Here is a 27,410-nt window from a genome sequence, read left to right as displayed (position 1 = left end):
CTGAGTTGAGATTATTTCGTTATACATCAGAGAATTGTTTCCACTTTTAAGCCATATTTAGACTGTAAAACACCCATGTGACAGGGAGAAGAACAGGTATTCAAACCAGGGAGCTCTCACTGTGACCTGACAGTGAGCCACCACGCTCCCTTACACTCATCTCCAAGAAAATCAATAGCTCACAGTATCCATGCTAACTGTACAGACAGCACAATGGCAGGAAAAAACAACCTGAGCTGTTAATGAGAGAAGAAATTTAATTTGATCCAGTCTATTCACATTCTGGGAGATGACTACCAGCAACTAAGAATGTTGATTTGCTGACAGTGTTGTCTCTAATGGACAGTCCATGACCAGTGTGGTATGAGTCAGTCCACAACAGGACAAAGCTTTGTCTTTCAGCACTGGTCCACGTCTCTGTGTGTCTCAAGGATGCTGCAGCATTTATGCAACAAAAAGACTGTTGTCACTTTTCTGGCAGATTTCACAGACTCAGGAGACTTGATGTGACAATGTAATTATTTCCACACATCTTTGGTTTGGACTAGTTCTTGAACATAATGTTAGGTGTCCGGGTGGACTAGAGGCTGAAGATGCTGACCATATAATTGCACCATCACTGATTCTTGTGTCACTGATTTTGCCAAGTGCAATATCCAAATTACAGAAGCTGCAGTAAAAACGTGTGACAAACAGCATTATAGAGAAGTACTGTAGTGCTGCAGAGATGTTCTGACCTGCAAATCTGGTTCTTGAGATTTAAGAAAACACGTTTGTTTGATACAGACCCCAACAAATATCATAACATCAGGATTTTAATAGGGCTTTTTCAGTGAAAATTAAACCTGTGATGCATATCCAAAATTATATCTGTCAAAATATTTGCAATATGATTTTTTTTTCTTAATCGTGTAGCCCTGCTCTTTCTCTTGTCCTTTTCTCTAACATATGCTATCTAATAAAGTAGAAAATGTCAATATATTATTATATTATATACATTATAGTGAGGCAAGAATTAGGCAAGAAAAATGCTTGTACCAAAATCTAATAATGCTGGTGACTGACTTTCTAACATTACATTGTAGAGATCTGCAGGAACAACACTATTTAACGCATCATTGTTTTGTTTTTTTTACCACCAGGTTCTCTCTTTAAAGTGACTGAGTGTAGCGTAATATGTCATGTGATGTTCCTTTTATGAATATGGATTTGATATTAGAAAAAAATAGCGTTCAGAAATGGGTTATCAAAACCAGGGTATCATAACCTTGAAAATGTTTGAATGATACCCAGCCCTATTTATTTATTATTTATTTAATAATGATTAATCTCGTCACACTCTTGCAACTTGAAAAACAGGTCCAAACATGTGTGTGCGCTCCAGTATGCTTGGACATGTTTATCCTTCAATGATTATTGTAATCATCATTTAATCTGTCTATCATTTACTTGATTAATCTATTATTTGTTTGGTTCATAAAAATATCAGAAAATTGTGAAAAATCAGTGTTTCCAAAATTCCAAGATGATGTCTTCAGATACCGGAAAATATTCACATTTAGAAGCTAGAACCAGAGAATTCGTATTGTATTTTTCTTAAAAGTTTAACCAAAATAATTCATAGATTATCAAAATTGTTGATGACTTATTTAAAAATCGATTAATAATCAATTATTTGATTACTCGTTGCAGCTCCACAGCATGGTTATTGTGTCAGTTCTCAGTCAGGCTGCACTGTTAGTTGAGGGGCTCAGCCTGTTATGTCGACACATATTTCAGCACATAAACTTTTACACTGGCAACAGAGAAGATATGTCTGCATCTCAGCTATACTTTAAGATTTCAAATATTGTTGTGCTGATGAGACTGAGACTGTCATATTTCAAATTGCATCATCTTCATCATGTCACATGAGTCAGATTCATCTGTGTCATCTTCACTTTCCCCCTTTTATTCAGTACCAAAGAACAGAAGCACGGATGGGCTGACAACATCCACCATACAGGCACAGACACTCTGAAGCGTGATCATTGAGGCTGAACTTCCATCTCCAACATGTCCAAACCCTTCTCAGGTGCTGTGTGCAGCGTTCCAGAACCCTGTGGTATCTGGGTCAAAGGTGAGTCTGTCCAATGAATCTTTTCCTGGCATGTGTGAGTCACATAGCTCAGACCACCGCTGCTCCTGTACTGACACACTGTCAGGTCCAGTCAGGATCTGGGTGTCGCAAGGAGAGAACATAGCGCACAACTTTACTGACTATTTACTGCTTGTGTTGTGATTGGCTGATTCACTGCTCCACTGACTGACTGACTTTATGGCTGACACCTGTGAGTGCTTAGACTCCGAGCTCAGTCTGTGTTCAGTGGATCTGTGTGTGGGTAGACAGGGGTGAGAGGCGGCTCATCACTGGAGCCAGAACACCCTGGTGGGGGGGCTGAAGATGATGAGTGGGTGTGTGTGTGTGTGTGTGTGTGTGTGTGTGTGAGTGTTTGTCATGTAGGAGACAGAGGGGATTTCCTGCTGTAAGCAGGCCTCCATGACTCAGTCAGTGACTCAGGAGAAATACACGAGCAAAGAAATGTGCACTGACACAATGAGGACCACCGAGAATCCTCACTCTTACACTTACACTTACACTGTCCTTCAATGCTGAGAATGTCCTTCAACAGAGACTGTCCTTTAACACTGAGACTATCCCTCTTTATCTTTATATTGCAGTGTTTGTCAAGGACCTCTATTCATAAAACACAACACAGAAGGAAAGGACAGCTGAGTTTATGGGATTTTGATTGTTGTGATGTTGTGATGTTGTGATGAAAGTGAAAAAATATCTTCATCCTCTGTGCCATATAGCTCCTAAAACTATTCAACACAAATCAGTGAGTCACACTGTTGCACTGGGTGACATGTTCCTACATTACCATGAACACACACCAGGCCTGGAGTCTCATCATTCAGGTGCAAGACCACTTGGTTTTTGATACTGTTGAGGGACAAAGTCCAAATACCAAGGCATGAAGGCCATCAAATAAAATGATTTGTCCATTTTCCCCCCGAACTTGTTAACTCAGTATAGGGTCACTGGAAGTCAGTCACAGTTGAGGGGGAAAGAAGTCAGTCTATCTAATGACATGATACTAAATGGTGCACAATATTAGTTACATATAAAGAATTAGTATCTCATAATAATGAGTTGGTAGGACTATATCAAAATGACAAACTTTTTCAAAATAATAAATTAGTATCTCAAAATACTGAGTTGGTGTGTCATAGTTTCTCTTTGTTTTAAAATATTAGCTCATTATTTCAAGAAAGTTTATAACTATAATGACTTTTTCACCAGAACATTGGAGGTAAAAAGCTTCCATAAATGAGACAGTACCTGGACAGCAGTGCAATACAGACACTCACAGGAGACAAGACAGGTGTGTATAATGCGGCTCTAGCTGTTTGTCACTGTTAACAGGGACTCCAGTGTGCAGTGTAAACCACACAGGCTCAAGTTTATATCACATTGATATTTCTGTCCAGTATTTGCACGTTTTTGATCATTTGTTGACAACTAAAAGGAAAAAAGGGTTTTGTAGAAACTATTTAATGAATAGTCTTCAAAGCAAGGTATCAACATATTCTTTTTTACTGAGTCTATCATTTTTCCACTTTTAAATGAACACCCAGCCTGATGGAACTGCATCTTCATACCCTACTCTAGCACCACCTTTGCACTTCCAAACTGAACTGTTTCTAATGAGCAATGTTGTCTCAACGTCACACTCATAAATAAAGTGACTTTAGCTAACATACTGGTATTTCTGAGTGTTTTTTATACATCATTATCCTGCTACATCTCAAACCACAGTTCGTGTGCAGTGGGAACATACTGTAGATATCAGTCCTGCTCTGATCGCTCTTTTTGTAACATTTAATCCATCTGATAGGTCAACAGACAAGGTTAACAAAGTGTTCTAATTAGCCAGGATCAAGTTAGAGTTGGAGTGGATGAATGAGTGAACCTGATATGCTCTCTCTAACACACACACACACACACACACACACACACACACACACACACACACACACACACACACACACACACACACACACTCCTCCATGGTATGGAGGTAATCCTCTTCATCTATTTAAAACCAGCCCTTTTAACTCCTCCTCACTCTTCAAATAGATGATGTGTCACTGGTTGTCTACTTCAGTTTGGGAGAAACCTGAAAACTACGAAGTCCTGGGTGGATGTACTTCTTTTGATTCCTGGTTTATGACAGATGTCTAATAAATACTTTTAAAGAAATAATTTGTTGGTTTTCTCATATGTTTATGTCTGCTGTGATCCTGACAAGATCTTCTTTTTGTCATATACCAGATTTTTTTTTTGTTTTTTTTTTTACAAAATTCACTTCAGCACCAAAAACTATATAACTGATCTTCACATTTTCGTTCTTTGTCTGCTTTTCTGTCATTTCTGAGTTGAATGCTAGAACTTTGGCGCCACAAATATAGAGAGAACCAGCTTTACTTGGTTTCACATTGAAGCTATTTAATGTGTTTTCCACTAAAAGGGATAAATTGACATTATAAGTGAATAAACAGTGAGAATAAGGCAGCTCAACATGGCAGCAGTGTAGAGTCAGTGGGAAAGCTTTGACATGGCTGCCTCAGAGTTCCACAACACTGGAATGTTATTCTATATTAATTACACACTAATTACTGGCGTGTAATTACTGGTTACACACACAGTGATCGGCTCCACAGTATTTCACTGTCGGCCACATTCCTGACTGTGTAGTTACCCCAAACACACACACACACACACACACACACACACACACACACACACACACACACACACACACACACAGTGGTATGACATGAGCAGTGAGCCAACACTGACGCAGAAGCCTTTCAAACAATAGCAAGCAAGAACTGTTGCTGCCAGTTCCTTTTTCCTTCTATCTTTCCTCCTCTCCTCTGTCCATTCCTCACCAAACCATTATTGTCTGTCTCTCTTAGCTTTGTTAAATCAATGTCATCTTCAATACTCGCACACATCATCTCACCCTGCCTCTCTTTCTGCTCTCCTTCTCTCTCTGCTCTTGTTTTACTGAAGCATTTTTCTCTTTCAGTCGAATGATCGCCTCCCTCTGTCCTCTGGCCATAAAACCTTCATTTCTCTCCACTTTCCTCTGAGTCAGCAGAAAGACAGACCACGGCTCTCCCCCTCTCCCTCTCCGTTCTGCCTTTCTTTCTTTCTTTCCTTCTTCTCTGAGCCATAAACCGGACGACAGACTTCTGCTGTGCGTTCTAATTCTGTGCAGTGATGCATTCAAGGAAGAAAGTTGAAAAGAAAACATGCACAGTGTGTCTTTAGGATTCAGTAAGTAAATCTCTCAAGAGGATTACAGGCATCAAGTGACAAACTTTCAGTTAATTCCCATGAAAGTATTCAGATATGTGACCTAGAAATGTCACATTTCTGCTTCAGTTTCTCTTTTCATGGCTTTTTTTTTTTTTTTTGATATTTTACTTACTTCTTACAGCATATAGTCTCTGTCTCTGTTAGATTCCTGTCCTGACAAAAACAAGTCAGTGTCTTGAAAACTTTCAATACAACACAACAACAGCAGCATTTTTAGCTCAGAGTTTTTAGCAAGATGGGAGGAATTTTGAGCAGCTTTGTCCTGCACATTCCTCCACAGGACGGTGAAGTCTCCCCAACCTGTGTGTGTGTATGTACTGAGTTGAAACCCATGACCACAAACACAGACACACACACAAACATACACACACACCCTGCTGAGAGGCAACAAAAGGTAGGAATCTGCAGAGAAAATGTTAACTCCAGTTTCCCTCTCCTCCCCCTTCACGTTTTCCTTTTCTTCATACTCAAGCCCCCCCCCCTCCGAACCCACCTCCACCCTCTGTGCATGCACAGCTGGGGTATAGCAGGTTCTGCTAAAACACACACACACTGAACCACAAGGGATGAATGAGTAGACAAACACCAAAAAAGGCTCACAATTGAAAAAAGCCAGAGGGTGCCATGAAGCAGTGATTCTGCATGCACACACTGAAATCTCTTTCTCTCACACACAAACACACACACTCACCAGATAGTTCATTTTGTCCTGCTGCAGTGAGGCGGCTGTGTGTGTAACTCCGGGGCAGGGCTGTAGCTCAGCCCCTGTGACACACTTTGCCAACTAGATCCTTCGTGAAAGTAGATCCCAAAAGATCCCAAAACTCCTCCAGACCTCCTCCTCCACCCTCCTTCCTTCCCTCCCTCCTATATCCTTCTGTCCTCCCTCCCTTCTCTTCTCCGTGTCAGTCCTTGTGTCCTGTTGAGTCTTGTCTTCAGTAGTGGAGCAGATCCCGACACATTGTGCCGCTCAGTGATCTCACACGGTAAGAATGAGACTGTGCTGCTGCTCGGCCCGTTCACTGCTACCCCGTTCTCCCCTTCTCTCTCCTGCCTGAGGAAAAGAGGGAGGAGTGTGTAACCCGACACGTCACTTCCTCTTGGATCCTGATATTCCCTCTATCCATTCTGGCCATTGGCCTGAGAAGCTCTTCTCATGCAAATCAGCTCTGCCCTCCCACTGCCCCCCCCCACCCCCCTCTCTCTCCCCCTGGCTGTGAGAGAGTGTCAGTGCTGCTGAGACTCACCCACACACTGACTGCACACGAGCACAGAAACCTCAGATTTATCTTCAGAATAGTGCCTGAAGAAGCTGATAACCAAGCTGAAGTTCACACAACAGACAACCACTGTGTCCCATGACAACAAATCACACAGAGGAGTCATTCCCAAACACTGGGTCAGGACCCACAGGTGGGTCACCAGAGATTTTTTTTGGTCACTGAATAAATAAACGTCTATGGAAGAAATTTTGCAAATTTAAGATTTAAAATGTGAATATTGTTTTTCCCATGAGAGAAAAACACAACGCCTGTTAATTCTGCCTAAATGCACTTATTCTGTCTCATTTATGAAGTTGGCTATGCAGAAGTGAACTCTTACCAAGAGGTATTGATAGGACCTGTTGTAAATTGGGTAGTGATGGTTTGTCACTTTTAAAAAGTGCAGAGAAGTTCTGTAACAGATTATTAAAGTGGTCCCATGGTTTCCTAGATAAGATATTCGGCTGTAAATGCATAGAAAAGTAGAATCAGACCAGTGTTGAATTGGTTGTTATTCACTGTCATTCCCAGTAGACCACATACTCACCACATGCTCTCCAAAACTGACAACTGGTCTGCACTACCACGTACACTAATTGTACAACATTAGTACTTATTTTCAGGTGAAATGTCACTTTATAATGTGCAATATCTCACACGGGTGAATTTTTAATTTCAATGTGCAATATTCAATACTTTAATCAGGTGTATTATCATTCAGTGTGCAACAATCATGTGAATTGTCATCATTCTATGTTAATATGAATATTCCTTTCGTGCAATGATGTATATTCAATTGCTGATTCTGCTTATATTTATTTATCTTTTATATTTCCCTGTTTATGTTGTTCCTATTTTTACATCTCCTCTGTTTAAACTGTTCATACCTTTTATATTTCCTCCTGCATCATGTCCTTTTTATGTCACTGTGTTTCCAATGAGTTTTTCAAAGTGTGGTAATCAAACACAGTTTTAATCATAATTAAAAATTGAAACAATAATACTAATCTTCACAAATTTTATTGTGGTTTATCACTGATCTGGTAATTTGACCCTTAAAAGTAAATAAGCATTTATTTACAATTTATTTCCAAAATAATGAATAAAATTTAATCATGGCAGCCAATTTACATGCAGTAAGAAAGAAATTCTAATTATAAAATAATTGCATGGGATAAGTGAATCTTTAATATTATAGAACTATTAGTGTTACTATCAACATAAGATGTAGATGATTAGTATGTTGGTATGAAAACCCAAATTTCAAATTTCAATTTCAATTTTAGGGACGGCACTTCAAGTCCAGCTCAGACCAATAAATATACAGTGGACTGCTGAGGTGCTCTTGCTCAGGGTGCCTGTTTCTGGGCAGCATCCATCACTCTACCATTTCTCCCACAGAAAAATGCATGTGCACATGTGTATACAAGCCTATATGTTTGTAAAATGATTAACAAAGCAATGAAAAAAAAATAGAGTAGCTAATAAATTCTTCTTAAGTATCCTGTTTTGTAAATACATTTCTGACATTTGTGACAAACTGCTTAAGAATCGGTTGAAAACTTAGACAGTTACGATTATTAAGAGTGGATACCACCTGCCTTAATAGACTGTATTTGGAATAGAGCTGCAAGAATGAATGGTTTAACTGATTATGAATCAATTATTAAATTGATTGCTAACTATTTAGATAACTGACTAATCAGTCCGAGTCAGTTTTTAAGAAAAAAAATCCTCAAAATCCTCTGATTCAATCGAATTAAACACAAATATTTTCTGATGTCTTTACTCTTCTCTGACAGTAAACTGAATATCTTTGGGACGGAGGTAAAAAAGACATTTGGGGACATCATACTGGGCTTTGGGAAGCACTAAATCAATATCAATATTTTTATGACATTTTATAGACCAAACAACTAATTGATTAATTGAGAAAACAGCTGACAGATTCATCAACAATGAAAATAATTGTTGCAGATGCAGACCTAATTTGGACGCACAGCTTGTTTTAATGCCCACAGAAACAGGAGCACAGAGTTGTTTACAACTCTGCTCCACCACTGGAGGGAGAATCACTCCCAGATCAGAAACAGGACCGCAAATCCCATCAGTCCTAGCAGCTCTGGCATCATTGAAGACAATGTTGTTAAAGTCTAGTTTCAGATGAAGTGAAGTTGTTGGACTGCTGAGTCATGAGACACAAGGTGATGACTAAATGACACAACAAACAATATAAGGGTGTCAATATCATTACTTATCTCTGACTTCCAAACAAACACACACACACACACACACACACACACACACACACACACACACACACACACACACACACACACACTTTTGGACATTACACTGACTTACATTAATTTCCTTGAGACCTAACCTAACCCTAACCTTAACCACTGACCCAAAAATCACCCTTGTCCCAGTTGAGGACAAGAGTGATTGAAATGTGTCCCAGGAGGTAGGCTAAGTCCGACAGACACACACCACAGACACAGAGCGGGTCATGACTGTTGAGTATGACCGGCAGTGGAAAAGTTCAGTTTAGTTTCTTGTTTGTCTTGTTAAGGAAAATGTGTGACTTTATGACGTCAACACAACTAATAAAGATGAATTTTTCTCTCTGGCTGTCAGTCCACATTGAGTCAGTGGTGACAGCACCACTGAGAGAAAGATGATGAAGAATTTGGCCTTTGTGTCATGGTTGTGTTTCAGAGTGAATGGTGTACTTTGACCAGAACACTGAACAAACCTACAAAAGCTAGACAAACTATAAATAAAGACTGATTTACACCAACATACATGTTTTCTGGTAGTCTTAACAGTCAAATAATCACCACATGTGATGTAAACTAAAGTTTATTGTGTTGATGTAGTTGGTAGTTGTTCAGTGACAATGATGTTTTTACAGTCATGAGAGAAAGTACTGGAGTTTTGTGTGTTTTTGAATGAGCATGGTGCCAAGTTAGAAAACATCTAAACAAGGGACGTAATGAGAACTGATACTCTGGTACCAAGTCCATGCCAAAATTTTTAACACATGGGGGAATTTGTTTTTTTACAGTATTGTAGGAACCAAAGGTGCAATTCTTCTGGACTTGACAGCGACAGCATATACGTCACGTGTAGGATGAAGAAGAAAAATGAACAGACAGACAGGAAATGACAGGGAAGTGAAGGAGCGAGTGTGAGAGAGTAAGATATAAGATGCAAAACAGCTGTTTCTACGTACCTTTGATACCTTATGTAAAGACATCTCATGTAAAATCAAATATTAATTTAAAAGTAAATTTTGAGAACTCTTTGCATTACTTTAACACTCACAAAGATCAGATGATGATATTGACACCTGACACCAGGCTCTGTTAAAGCCTTAATAAAAATAAAACAAAAAATAGTACATGAAAATTTCATTTTAATTTTGAATTTTAATTTGAATACAAATGTCCTAATTTCACTGTAGTTAAAAAAAACACTCATTTGTAACACAATGAGTGATGAGGGCTATAAAAGAGCTGTGTATGAAGAGGATGATGATTCTGTTTGTTGCTTTTTCTTCTGAATAATAAATGGAGGCTTTTCTTTGGTTTTGAAACAGTATCCTTATACTCTTCTTATTTAGCCTCTATGGAGTGTAACTGACAGTATTAACTGTCTGTAGAAGTCACAATAGAATGTTTTTCATATTAATCCTGCAACTGACTGCACTGCTACACAATCTGTCTGTGTGTACATGTGACATGTTTTAGTAACGGTGCACACTGGAAAATGGAGCTCAACCCAAAAAGCCATTGTTTAATTTGATACCTTTTACAACCTTACGTTACACATTATGATCTTATCTTCTGTCAACAGTGACTGACTGGAATTGAATCAGGCCAATCAGCTGTTGTTATCCCTACAAAAGTAATGTGTGTCTAATGATTCACTGTAGATGAGAGCAGTGTAACATGTACAGTGAGCAGTGGCACCACAGAAGAGGAAGGGGAATCTGTGTACCTCTGCTCCTCTCTGCCTCTCTTCTGAGATTTCAACAACAGTACTTTCATTGTGTGTGATGCTGAGCAGCTCTGGTGCCAACTGTCTAACAGAACATTCCACACACCTACACACACACTTCACCCCCCATGACCTGGGCACTGCCCTCTCTGACCGCCACGCTCGACAACAACAGCCTCTGTCACACTGACCTACAAATGGCAAGTGCATGCCACACACACACACACACACACACACACACACACACACACACACACACACACACACACACACACACACACACACACACACAGAGAGAGAGAGAGGAAGAGAAAGCAGTCATTGAGGATAAAGGGATGTAGGCTCAGTGTGAATCAGAATATGTTAATGGTCTTCATGAACACTCAGTTTCTGTCTTCACTCTGACGTCCACACTGGAGCTCAACACTGAGCATCGATTAATTAATGTGCTCTGGTTTTAAAGACAAGTCATCCGTGAAACTCTTGTATTCCCTCTGCAGTCTGCAGGAGGGTGAGGTCTATACTCCTGACCGATATCAAAAATGGAAAATGGACAACCAAGCACCTATGATTTTTGGCTGCCATCTTTGTTTTGGTCAATTACCAAATCAATTCAAACTTCTTTGTTGTCTTTGTAGTAACTGGATAGAAGATTTGTGGATTTCTCCTGTAACTCCAATGAATGCAAAAGTTTCAATGTAACATCAATGGCTCAGATTTGACCTTGGCCTTCCACTAGACAGTACAGTTTTGAAGTCACTTTGATGCTGTTTGTTACACAGCATGCTTACTGTTGCTGAAACTTAACTTTTGGTTGGTTTTCCACAGTAATAAGATTTTTTAATCAGATCATGCACATACATGACCGAATTCCTGGTCATATACAGTCATATAAGGACATGAGCTCCCCCAAAAACCTACTTTGAGACATTTAGGTGGAGCTCTAAAACATTGTCCAGTTTTAAGTTATTCTCATTTCTGTACATTAAAGGGGTGAGTAGATATTAAGTGAATTTTTCATTTCTGTGTGAACTGTCGCTTTAAGGCTCCTGGAATATATGATAATAGTAAAAACATGTTAAGTCTTGTATTACATTCCAAGTTCCAAACATTTATATCTGTAAAAACAGATGTCTCAGTTCTTTCACAAACATTAGATGATGATGATGATACCTGATACGAGGCTGTGAACATCTCCTCATTTCTCTGTAGTTAAACAGCACACATTTGCTAAACAATGTTTAACAAATGTTCAGCTTTATTGATTTTACCATGTGATGTGTGAGTCTTGAAGGCGTGAATATGAGAAGCAGAAAAACATTGCAACACTGTTGATTTTGTGATTATTTTTGTTTATTTACTTAATTTTTTATTATTTAATTATCATTTGATTCTTTTTTTTTATCTGATCAGGTCGGTTCTTTGAGTTTGACACAGTAGCCTTATGTTGCTGTTATTTAGCATCTATGTAATGACAGTATTAACTGTCTGTAGTAGAAAACTAGAATGATTTTTGCTGTAACCCTGCGCTTGATGGCACTGCTGCACACTTCCATGATGCACGGGCAGATAGTAGAGGTGAACACCAGAAAATATGGCTCCCCTACTGCCACTGTGTAATTTGAACCCTGCATGTGAACATGCAAATGTAAAATCAGATTACCTGCAAAACCTGATCTCTAAGAGCAAAGTGCTTTCTTGGGTACACGTAAAAGTACTGATTGTTATGTGTCCATTGTCAGATTTTCAATGTGTTTTCCTTTCTGCTAACAATTATATTTTGTCTCGGGATCAGGCAGGTTTGGGAATGGAAGGTCCTTGAGTGACACCCAAAGACAAAATGTGGCTGCCTAAGACAGAGACTGAGATCAGCTCTGCATTAAAGCATGCAGCTCCCTCAGTCATTTCCATGAGGCCACTGCATTGATGCAGCGTGAGCACCAACACAGAATCCTCCAGCAAACAAAAGGCAGAGTCATCTGGCAGAGAAGTTCAACCTGGCCCAACTCTTGCTGCAACACAATGTGATGTCATCTGACAAGGCTCTGCACTGGCCAATCAAATATGTCCAAGTGCACATTCCTGCTAGATGACTTTGCAACACAAACTAAATAAGTCTACCTGGTGATCACTAGGACAGAGGATAAAAGTGTGAGTGCTGCCAAAACTTTTGATACTATTACAAATAATTTTCATGTCTAAAACCTTCATGGTTGGTATTGTCATCATCTCAGCAGCACCTCAATCAACACACTCCCCCCAACCTCCCACAAACACACTGCAGTTTTTCATCTGGATGCTCACCAACTCTCTCAACTATTTTTCTACTGGTCACTACAGCAAAACACTGTAGTTATACTGGTCAGCTTCCAGTATTTTCCAGTTATTTAGTATTTAGTATTTTACATTATTTTAGTCACTTCGATGGCATTTTACAAACTATTGGTATTGACAGAACTTGGCTAAAATGGTGATTTATAACTGTGCAGCCTCCACCAATCATGCAGGTGCGTACATCAGAGGTGCGCCATATCATATCGTTCACTATATATCATATTACTTTAGATTAGTTGGTTTAAAAAAGTGAAGGGACTTCAGTAGTTACAGTGTACAGTGGTTACAAATGTTGTGCAACAAACCACAGAAATGTATAAAGAAGAGCAAAGAGACTGTAACAGCAAAAGACAACAAACTAAATTCCCCACCCTCAAGCACAGGCACCCATATGTCAAAAATCCAGCAAGGAGAGCTCAACAGCTATTATGAGCTCTAAACCTAAAATATTGTTCAGTATTTTGTCATATTGTCAAGAATATTGTAATCGCAGAATTCCTTAAAATATTGTGATATTATTTTAGGGTCATATCGTTCACCCCTAGCGTACATCACCATTTTACATGAAAGCTCTAACAAGTGGAGGAGCTGCCTTTCTGAGCAGAATGTAGACAAGTTCTGTTTCTCCTGATATCAGTCTTCTCAAGTGTGATTAGTGACTTTGATTATAAATCATACCTCAAAAAATAAAAATCACTCCTGCCTAAACCTTTCATGGTTAATTTGATGTTCGGTTACAGATTTATATATTCATCACTTGGAGTTTGATCATCATTTGGGGATATATACATATTTTTATTTTATTATTTATTACTTTGAGTTTGATCTTCAGTGACCCAGATTTATTTGTTTTGATGTGTCTTACTTCCACGTAGTTCCAGTTTTTTTTTTTTTTGGTGATAAGAGGATGTCAGCCAATTAACTGATTTTATGAGCTTTTACCCCGCTCCAAATGATTAGTATATCAGCCTATGAAAAATCCACTATGGGTCAAGCTCTAGTCATGAATAATAGAAGGATTTTTAATATGTGATGGAATTTTAATTATTTAGTAAATACGCTGTCAAAACATATCAATAATGACTTATAAAGTTGTATTTCTTAGATTTATTAGAATATGACATCATATTTGTTTTCAATATTATTTACTATTTATTTGTTTATGTATTTATTTATTATCTTTATTCAAGTCATTCATGTAATGAGGCATTATAATTGTTATAATAATAATAATAATAATAATAATAATAATAATAATAATAATAATAATTTGTCTGTGTTCACTGTGTGCTGTGCGTGTCTTGTCTGTCACTGTGAGGCCCAAATCTTACACACAGTTGCTGTGAGTCACTTGTCTGACTAAAATAAATGAATTCCTCTTTTTTCTGCATCTCAGCCCTTCATCCCAGTGTAGATGAAAACCCCATCTAGAATCAAAGCAGAGTCAGATGATGGACTCTGTGTGTGTGTGTGTGTGTGTGTGTGTGTGTGGATGAGCATCTCTCGTCTTCACTCACTTCACTCTCCTCCATTCTTTCTCCATTCACATGGTTAATAACTTCATTAACCCCTGTCAGCACTCTGCTCTGGTCCAGCGGCTGACATACACTAATTGATGATCTTGGAGAGTGTGTGTGTGTGAGTGTGTGTGTGTGTGTAGGGGACTGTGTGTTCATCATTTAGGCTGCTTATTATAACAGCAAGTGATCTCTCTGAGCCCCGAGGACTAAACAGAAATGGCTGCTGTTGGGGTAAAAACCTCATATGTCAGGTCTTTCTGATATTCATTCTTTCAGATAAAAACTACTGGCATCTCCATGGTGACCGTTTCACCCCATCTGGGCTCATATGACCCTTTATCTCATAACTACATTACATTCCTATACAGGACAGGAACCCAGGCTGTTTTTCTTGTAAAGCTGACGTTCTGGACATACAAGGTTTTCACCTGCTTCTCATTCAGCACATGCAGGCAGAGCTTGTTTCACACAAATTCTAATGACTGTGACATTTGGTGCTAATACATTAAACCCAACAGGCTTAGTTATTTTTAATTCACCACAAGCAGCAGTGACGGGAGAAAAAAGGATCATTGTACTGATACTGAACACACACACACATGCACACCAAAAAAGCATGATAGGACTGGTGTGTGTCCCAAATGAAATTCACTTCCTGTGAATGTTGAGTCAGTGGTTTTTAATACTGGAATTCTATTGTTGCATCCTGTTTGGGAATCAAACTAATGCTCCCAGGAGGCCGGAGAGAGTGTGTGTGTGCGTATGTGCGTGTGTGTGTGTGTGTGTGTGTGTGTGTGTGTGTGTGTGTGTGTGTGTGTGTGTGTGTGTGAGAGAGAGAGAGAGAGAGAGAGAGAGAGAGAGAGAGTGAGTGTGTGCATGTGAGACTTCTGTGCAAACTGCAGTGATCAATCCTTTATAAAAAACAAGTGTAGAAAAGACTGTGAAATCCACTTTACAGCAAAGACCCACGTGAGACAGATTACCCTGTCAGTCCATCTGTGTATCTGACAGTGTTGCAAATCTGGTGCATTTTACTGAACCAATCCAAAGTGATGCTAACAATTCTACCTAGGTCTGTGTGAGCTGGAAAACCTATGTTGATAGTGAAGTTTGATATTGGTAAGTACTGATAATAATTGATCATAGAGATTATGACTACTAGTATGTTGTATAGTCCAAAGGGTAGAAGCTGAGGTAATAAACTGAGTTACTATCACACTATTTTTGCCTTGATATCACAACCGTATTGTAGGGACGATTATTGGTGCTTTCACAAAATATTAACCCAATGAGATTTTTTCGATAATTAATCATCAGTAATGTGGATATAATGACTTAAACAGACAAAGTTCAGAAAATGACATCACTTTACTGTATGCAGCCTTTAAAACCAAGCAAAGACAACACTTCTGATATATCACAATATAACAATGTAAAATCTATCATGATATCTAGTCTCATAAAAATCACACTTTTCTTTCACTTATTAAATTCATTGCAAACTATTTTGATAACTGATTAATCAGTCAGTGTAAATTATTTCCTGGTTTCTTTACTTAAACTGAATATCTTTGAGTTGTGGACAAAACAAGACATTTGAAGACGTCATCTTGAACTTTTGAACTATTAATCAATTAATTGAGAAAATAATCAACCAATTAATCAACCATATAAATAATCATTAGTTGCAGCCATAATCATTAACGTCCTAGTCTCTGATTTTGCCAACCCAACTGTCTTTTCTCATGCTTGCTAGCTAGTTAGCCAGTTAGAGCTATGAGCATCGCATGGGTGTGACTGAGTTGGAAGGATGGGCTCACACACTGTTGTTTTCCTATCAAACAGAAATAAACTGAAAAAAAGAAAAAAATAACAAGACACATTTTGGGTTCATAAAAGGAGGACATATTTAACATATTTTCTACTGTATACTGAGGGGCAGATTGATATTTTCTCAGTACTGGGGAGGACAAACCCATAGTAATGCCCAATTAACTAACCTCTAATTTCACCCTGCACTCAGTGACACTGACTCAGCTAAAAACAGCAGCAGCTGCTGGCTTCACTCCAGTTTATAACCACTTCATAAGCACCACTGTGACTTCATAATTCCCCCATTGTAACTACTAAAGAAGCGGTTTTCAGCAATTGAGACTTTTTAGTGTAGATTTTTCGTGAACATACACACACACACACACACACACTTACACACATGCAGGGAGAGAGTGTAATGTCAGAGCTTGGCTGAGGTCAAGGGTCAGGCATAAGAAATTATGTGACTGCTTGATCTAATGACTCCATGGACAGAATTCTCACACACACACTCTCTCACACACTCAGACAATAAAAAAAAATCCAGAGCAAAAGTGAAATAAAATCATAGTTAATAGCTTCATTGGGACTGGCACATGTGAGTGAAATTGTTGAAGCTTTTTGTACAAAAGGCCTCTGCAGTCGTGTCTGTCATGCCTCCATCCTGGAGGTCAACAGTCTTTGTATCTGCTGCACTCTCTTTCAATATGGGCCTGCACAGTGTGAATGCATCCTATTCAGGGCACAGTAACAGCCGTTCAGAGCTGTCTGGGCCATTATCATAAAACTGCAGCATGAATGCCACCCTGTCAGAGTCACAGAGAGAAGACAAAACACACTGGACACCTATTGTAGAGGAATACACACTCGATCCACTCTGTCTTTACAATGATGTTTCAGCCTGGTATTAGTCCAAGTGGGGCTGGGCTATAAATTGATATTATATTGTATCATGATATGAAACTAGAATTGGGATAGATCGTTATATTGGAATTTAGAATTAGTGTTTAGGTTTAGGTTTTTTAAAGGCAATATTACAGTAAAGTGATGTCATTTTCTAAACTTACAGATTAGTTCTGTTATTTGTCTTTACCTACTTAGTCATTATATCTACATCACTGGTGATTATAAAATATTTCATTGTGTTAATTAGAATGTTAATGATTCATCATTAATCAATTAATTGCCATTAAAAATTCAACCGATTAAAAAGTATGAATTGCTAGAAATCGCGGTGATTGCACCTAATTTGACATGGTTTGGTCTGAACAAGGCATTTGTTGAATAAGGAAACACAAAATGATGGGAAAAAAGAGAAAATAAAGAAAACATGGAAAAAAACATGTTAGCATTTTCAACTACTGGTTCAGTTAAATGCACAAAACTTGCAAACCTTGTGTTATTATTTTGTGAAAACTTATTTTATCACCTTGACAACTTCACAACCTATATCAGTGCCTCCAGGATTTTGCAGGATGTTTTGGGATTGTTGTGGCTTTAAATGTCTGATTTCACAGAAGCTTTTCTAAAAAAACTGCAATGAGTGTTGCAATGTTTTTAGGCATTTTTTGCAATAAAATTGCATGTTGTAAATGTTGTAAATGAAAGTTTCAATTTTTTTGTGTAACTTATTAAAGTAACTTTACCAAAAAGGCTCATGGTTACAAAATCTCAAACAAAATCTCCTTTGTTTGCAGATGAAGAAGTGCACCTGGGGCAAAGTCTTTCTGGAGCGCAAACTCAGTTAAAACAACAAGCACAAAATCATTAAATAAAAGTGGATGGAGCAGTGAAAAATGTCAATAATAATGACAAACCCTGTGTTCTTTTTAACACCTAAAAAATAAATAAATAAAAAAAATATATATACATATATATACACACACATATACATATATATATAAATATATACACATATAAATGCAAAACAATTGTGGATAATAAAACAAAACATTGAGTTAGTACACTGAGACGTATTTACATGATGTTTGCTCTGATTGGTAAAACTTGCAGGGAGAAATAATGATCGGTTCACTTTGCAGAAAAGTTGATTTTGACAAAGTTGCAAGGTCGTGCAGAATTCATGGTGATTGGTTGAATTTGAGTGAACTGTTGTGACTTTCGTGATAGATTTTGCAGCTATAGTGCCCAGTCCAGTCCTGATAGACATGATGTATATGTAACTCACACATGTAGCAGGAGCTCATGATTTAGAGCGTTATGTCAAAACTCAACACTCTTTTGGTTCCGCTTGTGGAGCACACAATATCATAAGCTGGAAAGTTACCAAAAAAGTATAGTTTTAATAAAATTGTCTAGCTCGTGTCTAAAAGCTTCAGAAGTCATCATCCACATTCTCAGAGAGTGACACAGTGGAGAATCAGTCATGCCAGAGGCAACACTTTGTTCTACTGTGTCAGACAATCAGCTCTTTGACAGTGCAGTAAAATGACAGCCACTGTAGGGAAGAGCACACACACAGCCTGTGGGATGTGTCAAGGATGGACTTCTTCACCTTCCTGTCTCACACACCATCTCCTTTCCCCCTCTGCTCTGTCTGCGTCTCATCCTGCAGGCAGGACATTAGAATCAGCAGGGGGCACACTAAAGTCAAGTAGCACAAATACTGCCTCTGTCCTACTTCAATTACTTCAACAACTATTTCTCCCAGAAGCCATCAGTACTGCTGCTTCTGAAGACTGGAACATGTTTCTCCACCAGCCCATAATTGAATATGCATGGGTTTGGTGCAGAGACATTGTCATGATGATTTTCTTTTACACCATATTTTACTGATTTCGGGTATAACTTTATTTAAATGTCTGTAGTGTTTTGCTGTTTATATAAAGGTTGGGCCAATGGATGATCATCGACTACTGACCCCTCAAACATCAGAACATCCTGATTTAAAGGCCTTTTATATAAGGCAGGAGCTTTTGGCAAAGCTCTGTTGTTAACATGTGGGAGAGAAAATAAAAAGAAGCTGTAGCTACTGATCATTGCATGCATGTCTCCAAGTCTCTTTTCTCACTAAACCTGCCCAGTTAGATAAACCTAAGACAATCAGTCCACTGGTGGCAGCAGGGTGTCTTTTACGTGGGCCACTGTTAGTGTGTTTCTTTCAGTCATGTCATTGTTAAAAAAGATATTGCCTTCATGAGAATGGGACGGACATGAGGACCTTTGACAACCAAACTTTAAACAGTTTATCCTTGAGTCCAACAGGTCATTTGTTTACCTTGTGAGGCAGCTGAATTCACGAAATCATGCGAGAATCCATCTTTCCAGGATCCAAGCTATCTGTCTGCACCAGAGGTGGTGCGAGCCAATCAGCACCTTCAGATGGACTACTGGCAGGTAGGGGCGTGGATTTAGGTGCACCGACAGCACTAAGCATCCATAGAAACAACACGTCTCAAACAAACAATGGCGGCTCCTGAAGAGGTTAGCGCAGACACTGTGATAGAATCAGTTATATCGGAACTGGAGAGAATTTCTTCATTGAATGAAGAGCAAAGAACAACACTTAAGGACTGTATTGATGGAAAAGTTTTCACACTTCTCCTGGTCGGCTTCGGTTTGGTGAGTTGATCTGATTGGCTGAAGTTAGCCTGTGTTAGATGTGACAGATGGTTCATCCAATCACCTGCCAGAAGTTTTCTGTCTGCCCTTTTCCAAACAGTTTCTGTGGACGGTTTCCCACATAGTTCTATGTAACAAACCATCTGGCATGTCAGGTTAGTCATTTGTACCAAGTGTTAAGAAATTCCCTCTGGGCATTCTTAAGATATTGTATTCACAAGAATGGGATGACCTGAAAACATGATGCCTGTGGTCACGGCCAAAAAAAGTTTTTCAAGGTTTTTTCAATTCAATTTCAATTATTCATCACAGAGGTCCTTCACCATATGGTCAATGAATGTGCACAAAAGAAATTTAGGCAGATCGATCGAGTAATATGTGAAATTAGTTCTACACAAGATGCAGGTCCTTTGATCACCCACACACATGCACACATAAAAGCGATCGCATGGTCCCCTCCAGGCATACACTGGCAATAATGAAAACAATAGCTATTTCATATCCTTGACCTAACCCTAACCCTTACACACAATTAGGAGAGCATGCTCAGGCTATTATAAAATGAGAGACAGTAGCCTGACTTGCATATCAAATCGCACACATCTACATACATGCAGCAACAATCCACACAGTATGTGTGGTTATTACTCTACAATCACACTGATTAATCTCAAAGTGTCAAATTTAATGACAAGTTGGGTTGCAATGCTTAACTGACCCTTTGCTAAGCCCCACCCTCCTTAGTTACTGTTGCTATGCCTGCCAAACCTTCCATTCTTGCACTGCATTTATGCAGTTTACAGTGATAACAGTGGCAGATTTAACATAGAAATGGGGGGTAAATGTTGAAACACAAGGTCTTTAGGTCACAAGGTCCTTAGAGACGTAAAACAAAAGCAGCTTCTCATTTCTAGCTGCCAATGATGGATTCTATCGGCTAAAATAATAACTCACAAGCAGATTTTATAAGTGTAGCTGGCTGATGTAAGCTACTGCTAACTCCTTGACTTGGCTGAAAAGTCCATTTTATTGTTAACATCTGACACGTTTTAAAATAAAAACCCTGTGAAAGTGTAAATGTTAAGTTACTTGACAGCTGTGCACATGGTTTAACATTAATGCTGAAATACTGAGGCTGTTTTGTTTTAGGGCCACAACTATTTTTTTTTTTTTTTTTTGAGCTCCACTTCATGCAGCTTCACACATGCAGGACAGAGACTGATGAAACTGATCCATCATCTGGCTGACAAGTCCACCCTTTAAAAAAGTTTCACTGTTCCTTTATGTCATCTTGTCACTAAAACTACAGCAACTTTGCACTTACGGTCATACAGGCGATCAGCACTAGCTGATATTCATCAATTATGGCTTCAAGTTGCGTAAATACTGCTAATTAAACAGCTGCTCTATTTTTTGTGAAACAAATGTATATCTCTTTTTAAAGGTCTAATCTCTACAGACAGACTATTTTAATTAATATCAAATGACAGTGAGTACAAATGTGGTGCACTACACCAGTCATTCTCAGACACTGGGTCAGGACCCACAGGTGGGTCACAGGAGCTTTTGTTTGGGTGTTAATCGATTAATTGTTTTAAGTGAATTTTTAAAACAGTCCAAATTCTCTGATTTGAGCTTCTTAAATGTGAATATTTTTTGGTTTCTTTACTCCTCTCTGACAGTAAAACTGAATATCTTTGAGTTGTGGACAAAACAAGACATTTGAGGACGTCATCTTGGACTTTGAACAACATTTTCTGACATTTTATGGACCATTTGTGGAAAAAATATTGCCAGATTGATCACTAGTCGAAAAACAGGTCCAGATATGTGAAAATGGGTGGAGTGCGTGGATGTACACATTTTGATTTGGGTCATGATGGTTTGTCATTTTTAAAAAGTGGGCCCCCAGAAAAAAAAGGTTTGGGAAACACTGCTTTACACCATGTTGCTGAAAATGATGCCACTGAAAAACACAAACTAAGCAGTTTAAATATCACTCCTCTCGACAAATCAGATGATTTATTAGAGCAGACAGTTGGTGTTACTCCTCCACTCCATGCTGTGAGACCTACCTCCACCTGTGGTGCCCCCTGCAGGCAGTCAAACATTCTACACAACACCTGCAGGATGAATACACAGCACATACATGAGCACAGGATACATACAAAACCATGTGTCTTTTCTTTAAAGGTGACTCTTCAGACCTTCAGATCATACATCATCTTAGATTTGGCCCTACCTCCCTAACACACACGTGCACACACACACACACACACACACACACACACACACACACACACACACACACACACACACACACACACAAATATAGGGCGGTTGCTATGGCAACTGAGCCTGAAGGGCCAGTAAATCAGTCTGGACTGGTCTAGATTTGCTGATACCACACACACACACACACACACACACACACACACACACACACACACACACACACACACACACACACACACACACACACACACACACACACTTGCACAGCAAATGCATCTCCAGACAGGTCAAGCACAAACACACACATGCAACTGCATGTCCATACAATCACACACAGATGGTAAAGTACATGCAACTAGAGGAGATAACCAAGCATGCCCACACACACACTACACTAACACTACAGTGACTGCCTGGCAGCAGACCATGACCTGTATTAGTATTAATTGGATTGATCACAAGAATGCATAATAGGCTTTTATACCAGCAATAAATACACTGAGCAACCTTCCACCCTGACAGCAGTCCAGGTTCAGGGAAAATGATGAACACTGAAAGTCAATTTGGGGATTACATGTGGGTATAAAAAGTCTAAAGTATAAAAGGGTAAATATATTATCCAGGCAAAATATATTAAGGCTTTCAAAATCAGCAAATTCTATGGAAGATTAAATATTTTGCTTTAGAGCAGGGAAGAAAAATTTATTTCTACTACTGACCAGATGACCACTGGACAACTGTGATTCACTGCACGCCTACTTCTCTCCAATATAATGGGACAAAATGGCACTTGGCTTGTGGTGCTCAAAAAGCCAAAAGGTACCTTTGAAAAATTCAACTCCATTGTCTCTTTCAAAAAATCATAACCCAGTTAATTAAGGTAATCCATACACCTTGTCGTGAGCAGTGTCATGTAAGAACTACTTCGTCTCTACTAGAAAGAAAGTTATTCCAGTAGATTCTACTGCAGAAACAAAGAAATTCTGGTAGATTCTACTATAGAAAGAAAATAGTTTGTACAAGAAAAACTGCTCACAACAAGGTATGTAGATTACCTTGAGTAACTGGGTCATAATTTCAGGAAAGAGACATTACTGTTGAGTCTTTCAAACATGTTGTATGGACACTCAATCAATCATCATTCAGTGGGATGGTCTGTAGTGCCATGCTAGGGACTGGTTTCAGTCCCACTATTTGTACAGCTCTAAGAATAGCAAAAGTATGTCAGTCATTACGTCATTCTTATATCTTCCTGGGTTGCAATAACCTCTGCAGTCTCTAAGGGTCAGTAGTGTGGATTTAGACTTTTACCTTTTACATGATTTGATTAATCACTGAGTGATAGATGCAGGCATAGTTTCTACAGATAGGAACAGAGAGTAGGACATGCATGTGGATTCTGAGGGTACCACAGTGACATTTCTGAAACAATGGCCAGTATCACAATACCCACGTTTGACCAATGTGTCTGAAAGAATTTTGTTTCCTGTAAATAATCTAAGGCTTTGATGTTGGACACTTATCTCCAAAACAGCATTTGGATCCTTAAACCTTACACCTCAAACTCTGCATTAATTAAACATTATGGTTTTTTTTTACCCCATTCTGTAACAAAAAGCCAGCATCAGGCCTATGTGCTGTACTGGAAGTCTGAGTGATCTATCTTCCATCCAGCAAACAGTGCAGCACAGCTGTCATTACTGTTTTCTCTCACATTGTGTAAGTAGCAAATGTACTAGCTCCCATGTTGTGCCCATGAGTGTATTGGTACCAAATTGAGGTGTGGTCAGGCGCATTGTTGTGGCATTGCTATCTTCAGGCAGCAGAGAGTGACTGTGCCAGTGACCAACACAAACCTGGTCTAAAGTCGGTGGAGCAGTATTATTTAGACAGTTAAATGAGCTCATATCAGCAGGATCACAACATGTGCACACTCTGCTTGTAGGGCATCCACGGGTTGTAAAAATTAACATTATGATTCATAGCGGATGATTACAGGTGGGTGAAGTAGGATGAAGCTGTATGCACATAAGAGAGAGACACTGTGAGCATTTACACACAACAGCTGTAACTTCAGTGACTGTTTGAATATGACAGCATCAGTCAGAAACTGGTAAATAATGTTCTGTGTTCTTCTACACATACACATTCTCTCTCTCTCTCTCTCTCTCTCTCTCTCTCTCTCTCTCTCACTCACACACACACACACACACACACACACACACACACACACACACACACACACACACACACACACACACACACACACACACACACTGCAGTTTTTAGTTTTTCAGGTGAAATATAAACCACTTTTGCTGCAGAGGCATGACACCCACAGAAACTAAATTGAAAGCAGCCTCTGGTCATTAAACCATTGTTTGAACAATGTCAGGCAGTGCCAGCTTTCAAGAGTTCTTCATTGTGTGTTGTATTGTCTTTAACAATTAACTTAAATTATCAGAGAGGCTGCTGTCAGTAATTAACCTACTGTAGTAATGTTTCCATGTGCACTGTGATGTTACAGCACTCATCCTTCTGTGCATATAACACACACACAGTTAGGACAGGGGCAGATGCTCCAGCCTATTTCATCCACCTTTAGCCCATCCGCTGTCAGTCATAGTATTTATTTTTATGACCCAGCCCACCTGATCTGTGGGTTAATCACAGTGTATGCATCACAACAACTGGGTGATTTCAGCAATCATGCATCTCCATCCCTCCGAATCTGTCATTTAAATCACAATGTGGCACAGGCAGGCACACCTGGCTCTTAAAGGGAATGGGAGATGATACTGACTGGTTTCATTTATGTTACACCTAAAACACACTTATGATAAATTAAGAAATGAATTTGCTATGCTCAATATTATGTGCCATTTAAAAAAAACTAAGTGACACATCTTAAATGCCCTGGCACCATGCACTTTAGACCATGAGCTATAAATATGGCCCAAAGTCTAGCACATAAATACACAAATATGTATACATCATCACATTGCAGAGAAGAGGAAAAGCAGAGGGACAGAGTCCCTCAAAGTTCTCCAGAGGCTGTGCTGTCTGTTTATAGGCCACCAGAAGTAGAGTAGGCTAATTAGAATTCAGCCTTAATATAGACCAACAGAACACTCAGCCATGGTCTGCACTGTCTGCTGCTGCATGCTGCTGGAGTACCAGAAGCTTTTCAGACAACACAACAAAACAGATCGTCTCAGCCTCAGTTTAGGCTCTTCACCCTGGCTGCCTGTTAGCTTCACAGCTGATATTAAGAATTGACTGATGACTTTTCAAGCATCAAGCTGTATCAGTGACCTTTCGCCCCCACAGGAGTCTGATCAGCAGCTCTGAATGGCTCCTCTTTAATCCACATGATATGTATATTAGAGGAGACTTACATGGATTACTGATGGATTTTCACCATCAGGGTTCCTACACAGGCTGCCTGAGGTGGCTCTTACATGCTACTACAACTAATCATAATAATCTTCTTTTTATCTTTCACCAACAGGGGACAAACACTATGGTCCAGAACATGATGTTCTGACCAATAACAAACAGAGGTGGAATTTAGTTTGGATATTCTTGGCTCCAGCATGATGTTTTCTGTAACAAACATCTTCATCTTCAACATCTTCTTCATTCTTTCAAATGGATTGATGGATTGGTGTAGAAACTGCCAACAAAATCTAAATTTGACTGCTTTTCATTTTCAAATGGGATGGATATGTTCAGATTTCTTTGCATCAGGGTTCCCACCATGCTTTTGATGATGTATACAGGAAGCATAATGTCGGCATGGAGGATGTGAGCACAGTTAGCTTAGCCCTGATCATTTTTAGCCTACATTTCTATACATTTATGTATTTGATTATTCAATCAAATGAAATTGATTGAACTTTTTTTTCCAGCTTCTTAAATGTGAGGATTTGCTGCTTTTCGTTCTTTTTTATGACAGTAAATGAAGAGTCTTTGGGTCTTGGACAGTTGGTTGGACCAAAGAAAAGCCATTTTAAGACATCACTTTGAGCTCTGAGAAAATATGATGAGCTTTAGTATTTTTCAACATTTTATGGACCATATGGTTAATTGAATAATTGTGGAAATAATCAGTAGATTAACTGATATTGAAATTGATCTTTGGTAGTAACCTCTGAAACTAAAATTTAGGATTAGTAAACAGAAGGGTGAAAGGGAGGAGAAAACAGCTTGTCAGTTTGGATGAGGCACACAGTAACATGACTGACCTACATTCTTCTAACGGACGGAGCAGAGAACAGTCTTATCTTACATAGATTCATTTATATCCAAAGATTCATTCACACTATAAACGACACCATTAGGATTCATTGAAAGGTGTAGTTCATTTAAACTGCTGTTAACTAAATGTTCTTCTATACAATCACTGCTGGTAACATCTAATACTTACTGTAGTTTTTTCTTCTTATCATTTTACATGACTAGTAATTTCTTAATGCCTATAACATCATCTTATTTGACACTAGATGTCTTTGGCAGGTTTCTGTCCTCTCATGTCAGGTCAGTTGACTGGAAGTGGAATGAATCAAAGAGGGAAAAGCAGGAGCTAAAAGGAAACTTAACCATGTGGATGTCCAGTCAGTGATGTTGGCAAATGTAGTCAGTTGAAGCAATAAACTCCTCAGCGTTGCTATATAGACTAAGAAAGCTGAGTTCTCCTGCTGCAAAATCTGTTGTTCTTCCTGTATCCAGTGATGTCACAGTGATGTCATGAACTACAGGTTATTTCAGCTTGGATTTCTAGTTTCCCCCTCCAGGTAGCCAGGGGGCGATTTTAACTTAACACTATGGTTTGTCCAACAAAGTAATTAGCCAGGCCTGCACAGAATCGATCACAGTACAGTGCATGCTGGTTAGATTTGTGTCCAGCTTGACCCTGACTTGCTCTGAGTAATTGTAATATCTAATGCTATATATATTAGTCTTATGTTGTGCAATGAAGTTTTAATCTGTTAACAAGGTCAAGGTCAAGGTCAAGTTTATTTATATAGCACATTTAAATCAACCAGGGTTTGCCAAAGTGCTGTACAATCTAGAAGCACTACACTACAACAAGCAGATATTTTGTGGCTGATAATAATATTAAAGGTTAGATGATTTATCAAAGAAACAAAATGCTTAACAAGACAGATAAAAGAACAGAGGATCATGTGACAATAGGGGGATCTCTTCTATTTCAACTTCAACTGG

General features: G+C 38.9%; 1 protein-coding gene across 3 annotated transcripts in view; it reads right to left on the bottom strand.

The window, feature by feature from the left end:
• bcar1 (BCAR1 scaffold protein, Cas family member) overlaps positions 1-27,410 on the bottom strand; it is a 104,299-nt gene that overhangs the window by 50,435 nt on the left and 26,454 nt on the right. The window contains exon 2 of one of the 3 annotated variants that reach the window (XM_084733492.1): positions 22,022-22,069. The exons of 1 other annotated variant lie outside the window; for it this stretch is intronic. In XM_084733492.1, the coding sequence (XP_084589618.1) occupies positions 22,022-22,069 (48 nt within the window). Of the gene's footprint in view, positions 1-6,122; positions 6,468-22,021; positions 22,070-27,410 lie in introns of those variants that run through there. One more of the 3 variants, XM_084733493.1, reaches the window with a different exon arrangement.

The sequence above is a fragment of the Lutjanus erythropterus genome, chromosome 13 (genome assembly GCF_056507025.1).
Source record: "Lutjanus erythropterus isolate fLutEry1 chromosome 13, fLutEry1.hap2, whole genome shotgun sequence".
NCBI lineage: Eukaryota > Metazoa > Chordata > Actinopteri > Lutjaniformes > Lutjanidae > Lutjanus > Lutjanus erythropterus.
This window is presented reverse-complemented; position numbering and strand designations above follow the sequence as displayed.